Source organism: Prorops nasuta, unplaced genomic scaffold (assembly GCF_024137725.1).
Source record: "Prorops nasuta isolate Cenicafe-Biocafe unplaced genomic scaffold, Cenicafe_Pnas_1.2 PNAS00132, whole genome shotgun sequence".
NCBI classification, from domain to species: Eukaryota; Metazoa; Arthropoda; class Insecta; order Hymenoptera; family Bethylidae; genus Prorops; species Prorops nasuta.
This window is the reverse complement of record NW_027116929.1, coordinates 43012-53510: the sequence shown is the minus strand read 5'-3', so window position 1 is coordinate 53510 and position 10499 is coordinate 43012. Positions and strand designations below refer to the sequence as shown.

The 10499-nt window shown below is 33.3% G+C and overlaps 2 protein-coding genes across 5 annotated transcripts; one reads left to right on the top strand and one right to left on the bottom strand.

The window, feature by feature from the left end:
* Positions 1 to 346: 346 nt before the first annotated feature.
* LOC136785013 (GPN-loop GTPase 1-like) lies at positions 347 to 2186 on the bottom strand. 3 transcript variants are annotated; one of them, XM_066745991.1, is made up of 5 exons: positions 1947 to 2186; positions 1679 to 1862; positions 1244 to 1608; positions 957 to 1186; positions 347 to 887 (listed from the first exon to the last, which is right to left on the bottom strand). In XM_066745991.1, the coding sequence occupies exons 2-5, from the start codon at positions 1854 to 1856 to the stop codon at positions 557 to 559; spliced, it is 1104 nt and encodes a 367-aa protein (XP_066602088.1). In that variant the 5' UTR covers positions 1857 to 1862; positions 1947 to 2186; the 3' UTR covers positions 347 to 556. The 3 variants fall into 3 exon arrangements, with proteins under 3 accessions (XP_066602088.1, XP_066602087.1, XP_066602086.1); XM_066745990.1 differs by having other exon boundaries at positions 349 to 887; positions 1679 to 1859; positions 1995 to 2186; XM_066745989.1 differs by having other exon boundaries at positions 453 to 887; positions 1679 to 1859.
* Positions 2187 to 9074: 6888 nt separating this feature from the next.
* LOC136785032 (uncharacterized) lies at positions 9075 to 10363 on the top strand. Of its 2 annotated transcripts, none has more exons than XM_066746024.1 (4): positions 9075 to 9196; positions 9322 to 9541; positions 9637 to 9808; positions 9887 to 10363. In XM_066746024.1, exons 2-4 carry the CDS (start codon positions 9322 to 9324, stop codon positions 10221 to 10223), a joined length of 729 nt encoding a protein of 242 aa, XP_066602121.1. In that variant the 5' UTR covers positions 9075 to 9196; the 3' UTR covers positions 10224 to 10363. The 2 variants fall into 2 exon arrangements, with proteins under 2 accessions (XP_066602121.1, XP_066602120.1); XM_066746023.1 differs by having other exon boundaries at positions 9884 to 10363.
* The last annotated feature ends 136 nt before the right edge of the window (positions 10364 to 10499 follow it).

The following is a 10499-nucleotide window of genomic DNA, read 5'->3' as shown; positions in this document are numbered from 1 at the left end:
ATAAATTCACAATAATTTTCATTTTTTGTTATTAACTTATACTCATCTGATATATTTTTTCTTCTCTGTTATGTATTAAAATCCTTTCTTCTTTTCCGCAATCGTTTTCCGAAAAAATTACTTTTGTCTACAATACAAAAACGAAAGTTAACCGCGCCATTTGACAGCTACGGAGAAACTCCCTAGATATTAGTAGATATCCCCTCGCCCCTCTGCTTTCCGCTTCCCCTTGTCAACGACAGGATTATTGGGCCAAAGACTGACACCGAAAGTGTGCATTGTATGCATTTATCGGACCGCAGCCTATACATATGTATGTATATAGGATTGTATTAGAAGCCGAAAAGCTCACCTACCCGCTCTTCACGAAAAAAATAAAAGCTAACCATTATGACCAATCAAAACGAGTTATTTTAATTGAACATTATTAAAACTGCGTTTTCATCGTCAGGAAGAAATAAAACAATGCTAAATTTAAAAAAAAGAGAAAAATAAAATTTTTATTTTACAATACTGAATACATTACGCATTAAGCATTTTATTATAGTAATAAAAATCAGGTATCTTTGCTAGTACTAGGTAAATTAGATTTTTTAGCTTGTTTTCCTTGTTCTCCTTTATGCCTATTTAAAAATTTCTTGAAAGATTCAGCTTCCATTTTTTCATTTTCATTCTCTCCATCAAAAGTATTTTCTACTCCTTCTTCATCATCGCTGGATTCCTGACCTGAATGCTTTAAATGAATGCAAGAGGTCTCCCTTCCAGTATAATTATTTGTAGTCAATAAATTGCCTCCTTTTATAATTTTTTCTAATTGCTCTTTTCCTTCACTTTCCTTCTGCTCAGCCTTTATCTGTTTAAAAGTTTCCCAATCTTTTTTATACTCCCTGTAAAGCTATGATTAGAATTTTCTTAAAATTTTAATACAAAAAAATTATAATCTTTGTAATAATTACGTTTCATATTCCTTAACTGCCTCTTGTACCAGTTCAAAAAATCTGTCAATTCCATCACCAGTTACTGCAGAAACACCACAGCTACGCAAGTGACAATAAAATTCTTCCAACGTTAAAGCCATACTTCGTGTCAAGTTACTGATATATCCTGTTTCTTGATCTAAAGCTTCTTGGAAGGCTTCAAAATCCTGTATCCAGTCAACAGCATAACTGTTTTCAACAACGTCTATCTGGAAAATATCAGTTTTATAGCTAGATAAAAACTAATTATATCCATAAACATCTACCTTATTCATTGCTACGATTAAGGGTAATTTTGTTTTATAAAGTATAGAGCAAGCACACAGCATGTTTGACATGAAAGTAATAGGATTGACACTTCTAACTGTGTCTAAAACATAAATAATAATTGTTGCAAATTGAGAAGCCAGTGCTTCTGTAATTATTGCCCCACTGGCTGACCACATAAATACTTCAATTTGTCCTGGCGTATCTACAATTACATATTCATGATCTTTTCCTGCCTTATCAATAAGTTCTATGACCTGATCAAACTTTGTTGAGAATAAATTTAAGGTGGTAACTATTCCTCCATTGGGACCAAGTTTGTACTGTTTCATAACTTCTTTGTAATTGACTGTATCTCTTATGTCTGTGAAAAAAAGACAAATTTTTCTTTTAAACTTTCTTAGGAATACAAAATTAATGACAATAAATATTACCAATATTTGTAGGATAAGGCACTTCCTTACAAGCTGGATCTAAATTTACTACATAGGGCTTTCCCTTATCATATAAAGTAGAAACAAGTCTTTGTACAAATGTGGTTTTTCCTGAACCAGCCATTCCAAGAACAATAACACAGACTGGCTTTTTCTTTTCATTAGAAATTGTGGACATTTTCTGCTTAAAATTTTTTTGATTAAAAGTCAATAATAATTAACTCCCCATTAAATTATTAATAGAAAGAAAATATAATTCTTTATTTACCTAATGAAAATAATAATTTTAAATAGTAGAAACCGACAGTCAACTAACCTTCTTTTTGCAAACAACTTAAATCAACTAACAACAACTACAACAAGCTATGGATGTTTACGTTCAGTGATCTGATCCGGGTTAGGGTTTACTACAGTCGCAGTAATACAACTTTCGAGAAAAATCCTAGATTAACCCGGATTTGGTGAGGAGGCTTCCGCCAGAGATGAAACGGGAGATTGCTCATGCGAGGTCCCGAGGCAATCCCTACCGGTAGGCGGCGCTGGTGTTGGCAAACGCGTGTCTCAGGTCCATCTAACCCCTAACGCCATCTATCGGAAGAGACCACGAAGCACGAGCATTAAGCTTAGAATAGGGTAAAACATATATGCATTGTTGCCAGAAAGCGGAATAAAGAGAGAGCGGAGATATTTTCTCGGACCTCTCTGTCTTTCTCGCTGTTAGCTTCTAGCAGAAGAGTCGAGGCAAAATCTATCCGTTTCGCTTTGCCGAAAATCTACCAATATTCGATGTCATTTATATTTGCAGGCCAATGCCTTTATACATGATTTTTTCAGCATATTTATTTATCAGCATTGACTTATTTAACTCAATAATAAATTAAGGAAATGCGTATTTGATATATAATAATTATTTTAACTATAATTTCATCGTTATATTTCGCTTATTTCCGTAAAATCTGAATTTCTTTAGTTTATTATTGATTATTGTAAGTCAATGGCCATTAAAAAAAATTTAATCTTAAAAAAAAAAAGAAAAGTACCGTTCAGGAATCGAACCCGGACCCACAAATCGCCACGCGATTACCTTACCACCTAAACCACGAGGCTTCTTCAGTGCACCGTAAACAGATAGTCTTTTTAAGGGCTTGAAATCTTCTTTTAAACCATATAAATAAACGAGCAACCGACAGCTTTATTCATTATTATTCTGTCATAATGGTACACAAATTAAGGAATAATTATATTTTGAATAGTTTTCAAAAGCTTTTCCAATAGCCAAGAACGAAGATAAATAATCAACGCTCGCAGTTTCCGTTCTTGGTTATTGGAAAAGCTTTTGAAAATCTACATTATATAATTATTCTTTAATTTGTGTACCATTATGATAGAATAATAATGAATAAAGATGTCGGTTCTTCGTTTATTTATATGGTTCAATAGAAGATTTCAAGCCCTTAAAAAGACTATCTGTTTACGGTGCACTGAAGAAGCCTCGTGGTCTAGGCGGTAAGGTAATCGCGTGGCGACTCGTGGGTCCGGGTTCGATTCCTGATCGGTACTTTTCTTTTTTTTTTAAGATTAAATTTTTTTAAATTGCCATTGACTTACAATAATCAATAATAAACTAAAGAAATGCAGATTTTACGGAAATAAGCGAAATATAACGATGAAATTATAGTTAAAATAATTATTATATATCAAATACGCATTTCCTTAATTTATTATTGATTTAAATAAGTCAATGCTGATAAATAAATATGCTAAAAAAATCATGTATAAAGGCATTGGCCTGCAAATATAAATGACATCGAATATTGGTAGCTTTTCGGCAAAGCGAAACTGAAAGATTTTGCCTCGACTCTTCTGCTAGAAGCTAACAGCGAGAAAGACAGAGAGGTCCGAGAAAATATCTCCGCTCTCTCTTTATTCCGCTTTCTGGCAACAATGCATATATGTTTTACCCTATTCTAAGCTTAACGCTCGTGCTTCGTGGTCTCTTCCGATAGATGGCGTTAGGGGTTAGATGGACGATGGACCTGAGACACGCGTTTGCCAACACCCGCGCCGCCTACCGGTAGGGATTGCCTCGGGACCTCGCATGAGCAATTGAGCAATCTCCCGTTTCATCTCTGCTTCCGCGTGTGGATCTGTTGACTGTTCTATGTTCACTTTAGCGTTGCCAACTCCGCCATTTTGAATTATGCTACGCTGTATAGTATACATACGGCTATCGATTTGTTTGCTAATGAATTATACATAGGGTGCATTCCGGGTGAGATTCACCAAGTCCGGCCTGTCCGGCTTGAAGGCTAGACGGGCTAATATGGTATACTTTCGGGCTAAAGTAGTATACAGGGTGTATCTCTAACGGCGGCATATAGGAGATTCGTGTTAGTTGACTATAGCACTCAGGACGATGGTAACTGAGAGCGCTGATTGGTCAATATCATGTAGTGCCAACTTGAAATGGTCCGTTACCAATAGATGAATACGAAAAATGAAACCCATCCGCCATTTTGGAGTGGAGAAGTGTTTACATGCTAGTTGTAGAAGAAAGAGGCGTGAAATGGAAAAATGTCAAATAGTGAGGTTACTAAAGTAAAAATGGAAAATAATGAATGGAAAGTAAGAATATTCGAACTTTCCATTCATTATTTTCCATTTTTACTTTAGTAACCTCACTATTTGACATTTTTCCATTTCACACCTTTTTCTTCTACAACTAGCATGTAAACACTTCTCTACTCCAAAATGGCGGATGGGTCTCATTTTTCGTATTCATCTATTGGTAACGGACCATTTCATGTTGGCACTACATGATATTGACCAATCAGCGCTCTCAGATACCATCATCCTGAGCGCTATAGTCAACTAACACGAATCTCCTATATGCCGCCGTTAGAGAACCTCCCTGTAGTTTCCGTTACATGTGCTGTATGAGTTTAGCCCGGCTAGCCCGAAGCCGGACTTGGGCCGGTATTCATAGTCGTTGCTTGTATTTAAGTTTGACTTAAAGTATCGATTGTCCTTTTTCACCTAACAGTAATAGAAAAAGATAACCTATGCTTAAGTCGGTCTTAAATATAAGTAACGACTATGAATACCGGCCTTGGTGAATCTCACCCTCCGAGTCAGGCATATGCGCGCAGTAAGCACTTAAATTCTATAATAAATGTGACATAAACAGTACATTCTATGCGCTCTTCATGCTTAATTTGGAATGCACCCATAGAGCAGCACAAGTCGGCTTACTGTGGACGTTTACGTTCGTGATCGATCACGATCCAACCTAACCGCAGGAATGCAACGTCGAAAAAAAATTACTAGATGGATCAGAGGCTTCCGCGTGAGCTCGATCCGATCCGATCAGGAGATTTAGGGTGAGGTTCACCAAGCCCGGCTTGATAGTTAATGGCTAGCCGGGCTAATATGGTATACTTTCGGGCTAAAGTAGTATAGTTTCCGTTACATGAGCTGTATGAGTTTAGCCCGGCTAGCCCCAAGCCGGGCTTGGTGAACCTCACCCTTAGAGGGTTGGTGATCAGACTGATCAGACAGATTTGGCTACCGCATTGGGGTATTACTGACGTACCAACAGCGAACGGCATTGATGTAATTGAAGTGACAATAACTATTATCCAAAATAATTTTAATTTAAAAATATATAAAAAAGATAAGCTAATATTATAGAAAGCAATTATATTTAAAATGACATAAGCTTAAGGCACATTTTTGAAAATTCTTTGATATGGATATTGTACAAAGTGATACAATTAATATTGATTTTTTTCTTTAGATTTATGAAATAGAATAATGAATAGAAGTTGACAATATAGCATAGGTATATTAATGATATAGAATAAATAATATCTGAAAATATTTGTTTATTTAATTACTATTTATATGTATCACATACCAGATCCATGTAAAAGTGAAGATTCTACTTGTTATAATAATAACTTAATTCTACATATATGTTTAATGTATGATAAAAAAATAAATAGCATTTATAATACTTGAAACGACAGTATAAGCTTTGCTAATACTATGTGTCAAATAAAAAATTACACACTTTATACAGTTTAGTAATAATTACAAATTTATTATTATTTGGAAAGCTTATAAAATTTCTTTCTGAAGTCATATTTGAGCAGTGTCTCCTCTTCACAATTGCCTTATCAAGAATAAGCATAATTAGTGGAATCAATTGTTGAAAGCATATTATACATGTAAAGGGAAGATCGCCTGAGGTAAAACCTTTTACGAAGACATAAATAGTACATTTTCTTATTTCTGGTAGTTCATATAGTCATATCACCTCTTCGTAAAAGGTTTTCCCCTATGCGTAGCCCTTTACGTGTGTAATATGCCTTCAACAAAATTGGTTCCACTAATTATGCTTATTCTTCATAAGGCACTTGTGAAGAGGAGACACTGCTCAAATATGACTTCAGAAAGAAATTTTATAACCTTTCCAAATAATGAAAAATTTTAAATTATTACTAAAATGTATAAAGTGGGTAATTTTTTATTTGACACATAGTATGTATTAGCAAAGTCTATACTGTCGTTTCAAGTATTATAAATGTAATTTATTTTTGTATCATACGTTAAACATATATATACAATTAAGTTATTATAACAAGTAAAATCTACACTTTTACATGGATCTGATATGTGTTACATATAAATAGTAATTAAAAAAACAAATATTTTCAGATATTATTTATTCTATATCATTAATATACCTATGCTATATTGTCAACTTCTATTCATTATTCTATTTCATAAATCTAAAGATAAAAACAAAATATTAATTCTATCACTTTGTACAATATCCATATCAAAGAATTTTCAAAAATATGCCTTAAGCTTATGTCATTTTAAATACAATTACTTTCTATAATATCAGCTTATCTTTTTTATATATTTTTAAATTAAATTTATTTTGGATAATAGTTATTGTTACTTCAATTACGTCAATGCCGTTCGCTGTTGGTACGTCAGTAATACCCCAATGCGGTAGCCAAATCTGTCTTATCAGTCTGATCACCAACTCTCTAAATCTCCTGATCGAATCGGATCGAGCTCACGCGGAAGCCTCTGATCCATCTTGTAATTTTTTTTCCGACATTGCATTCCTGTGGCTAGGTTGGATCGTGATCTGTGCTGGGATTCTGTAACTTCCCAGCGATGATTGTCGGAATCGCTAACTACCGATAGTTGTCGCTTGCAGTAACGAAAAGAGCGATTCTGTAACTTCCGTCTATATGCATTCAGTAACTAGTTATCGACAACTTTCGGTAATTGAATCGAGTTACCGAGAGATATCGCTAAGAGCGATTCTGTAACACAAAGTTTTCGATAATTGGTGTTAAAAATGGCGGTCGCTACCGAATTCTATCGTTAACTTAACGACGACCGTGATAGGCGTCGGTAGATGTTTACCGAGAAAGTAAATATAATAAATGTCACAAATATTTCTTAAATTAATATTTAGAAATCACAAAAAAGTACTTACAATAAATTTTCTTTATAAATTAAGGCTTACAGTAAAAATCGTAGGAAATAAAATTTAATATTTTTCCAATTTTTATATTTAAAAATAAATATATATATATATATATATATGCAGAGGTTTTCTCTCAAATATAGAATTAATTGTATTATTTAACTATAGCACACAGGCACTAACTGTACATTGTCTAACTCAAAAAAATGTTAAAACATTAATTTTTACTACTTATTTTAATTAAAATATACTTACGTTTTAATACTTCTTTTAAATAAAATATGATAATTTTGCTATAGTAAGAATTGCTATAGTCAAAAATGATATAGTCAAGTAACACAAAAATTCCTATTTCGGTTGGTATTAATACACCAATATTACCAGCTTCCCTAGAACCTTAACGAATTTTATCGTTATCGTACAAATATGAGTTGCACCGACTATTGTCGTAAAGCTAAAGTTACAGAATCGCTCATTCGTTAGCGCAAGCGATAACTGTCGGTAGTTAGCGATACCGACAGCTGTCGTTAAGGGGTTTGACCCACTTGAGGCCAAAAACACTCACAATATAATAGTTGATGTGGTATATATTATTTATTACGAGCATTGTGAGTTTTTGGTGGAATGCGTGCAAGGAAAAGCAAAGGTTTATAAACGTTATTCGTCGGATAAATTTTATATTAGTACCGTTGAACCTCTAGCGACATCTATCTCGGTCGTTGTTAAGTTATAACGATATTTTTAGTTTTCCTTTCAATAAAAAACTCAGTGAAATATCAATTCTCAGCTAAATGATTCGGTTTAGTACAATTTATATTAACTTCAATTGTTCGTAACTCCGTCGCTTAACTAAGATTGTACTAAGAGTTTTCTTAAGAAGGAAAGGTACGTTTATTCGGTAGGATTCGGTAGGTTACCGACAGTACCGACATTACAAGCGACAATCATCGCTGACTCTGAGTTACAGAATCGCACTTAGCGATTTCTGTCGGTAACTGGACTTAACGATACCGAAAGTTGTCGCTAAGAGTTACAGAATCCCACTACTGGATCGGATCACGAACGTAAACGTCCGTAGATGGAAAGCTCCCAGTAATGCCTCAATGCGGTAGCCAAATCTGTCTGATCAGTCTGATCACCAACCAACCATCACCAACCCTCTGAATCTCCTGATCGGATCGGATCGAGCTCATCGAGCTCACGCGGAAGCCTCTGATCCATCTAGTAATTTTTTTTTCGACGTTGCATTCCTGCGGTTAGGTTGGATCGTGATCCGGTATTCATAGTCGTTACTTAATATATTTAAGTCTGACTTAAAGTATCGATTGTCCTTTTTCACCTAACAGTAAAAGAAAAAAATAACCTATGCTTAAGTCGGTCTTAAATTATAAGTAACGACTATGGCCCTGTTCCACAAGCCTTGTTTAAACTGGATTAAGTTAATTTTGCTATATTTTATGTCACATAGAATATAGCATAATTAACTTAATCCAGTTTAAACAAGTTTTGTGGAATCGGGCCTTAGGGTGAGTCCGACCAAAACCTGTAAGGTAAAATTTTACCATGTAGGATTGCCAATTTGCTGTGAATTAGCCAATCAGCATATGTATTTTCGAAAAATTGGCAATCCTGCATGGTAAAATTTTACCTTACAGGTTTTGGTGGGACTCAACCTTAATATGCATGCAGCGTATGGGCTTGAGCAGAGAAGAAGACGTAGAGACGTACGTCAAAAAAATGACGTCATGAACGATACGAAGTTGGCTTTTTGACGTGGACGTAAAAGTAGTTAAGGCAGAGAAATCTGTAAACTGTAAGACGTAAGAGAAAGCAGCTAACCGCTACTTTTAGTTAATCTGGTTGTAGAGAAGCATGATTCGTTGACACGAATGGAAATTGGGTTAAAATATTTTTAATTTATTTAAAACTAAATAATAGCGAAGTGCTTTCGTTATTTTACGTTGTTCTCAGTATTATTATTATACCGCATTGTGATATTAAATAGGGTAAGTTTAAAAGTTACTTCATTACTTATTATTTTTATAAATTTATACAAAAATAATTTATTGAAATAATCCTTTATTTTCTAAAAGTATTCAATCATTTTCTTTCATTTTTCAATTATTTTAAGATGTGTGATCATCAAATATATACAAAAAGTCTTTTATACGCAGAAGAAGAGGACGAACTAGAAATATTTACTAATGAAAAAAAGGGCGATGAACTATTGATAGAATTATTTAAAGAACGTCCATATTTGTATGATAAGAGTAATATTAATTTTAAAGATTCTATTATGAGAAATAATGCTTGGGTTGAGATTTCTACTATTATGATTGAAGTTAATCATGGTGAATATATATTTACTATTATTAATAACACATTGAAAAATAGTATTGCAATTAGAAACATAAATATTTTGATATTTTTAATCCTTTATTTACAGACAAAATGTATACGCCACAATACTGTCAAAAGAGATGTACCTCCCTAAGAGACCAATATACTAATGTAAAGAGAATTAACAACTGTCCTAGTGGAAGTGGAGCAGTGAAGCAAACAAAGTTTGCATTTTTTTCTCAATTGTCATTTTTGGATGACGTTATTAAAAGGCGAAAGTATGATTATTTTTATCATTAATAAATATTTTTAATTAACAAGAATCAAAAAGTTGCTAATTGCTCTTATTATAGAAGTTATACAAACTGTCCCAAACCGAGTACCAGTGGAAGATCACAGTTGCCGGAGTCCATAAATACATATGAGTTTTCAGATATATTGAAAGATAAAGAAAACGTTATTCCCTTTAAAGAAAAAAAACGAAAGATTGATGAAACAAGGGAGTTAGAGGCTACAATATTGCAAATGAGTTCAAAAATTTGTAATTTTATGGAAGAGAAAAAAACGTCATCATCGCCCGATGATGCTTTTATTGAATTCTTAATTTCTTCTTATAAGGCAATTCCAGAGGAAGATATATATTACAGACGAAAAATGTTGATGGAGGCACTGAATGCACCATTACAAAAGTAATTCTTTCTCTAATTAAGTTGACTGATTTATATTACTAAATACATTTAAATGCTTGTTATGTTTTTTTTATTTTTACGTATAGTTAATATAAAATTTTAAAATATGCTGTATTAAAGACTTATATTAACACTAAACAAAAAAGTGTGAGGTAATGCAATACTAGTATTATTATTATATTAAAACTTAATTGCAAATTGTTGCGTGATTATTCAATAAATGTACGAAAATAGTAGAAGTTTCAGAAACTGTGTCTTGTTTATTATAAAATAACCTAAT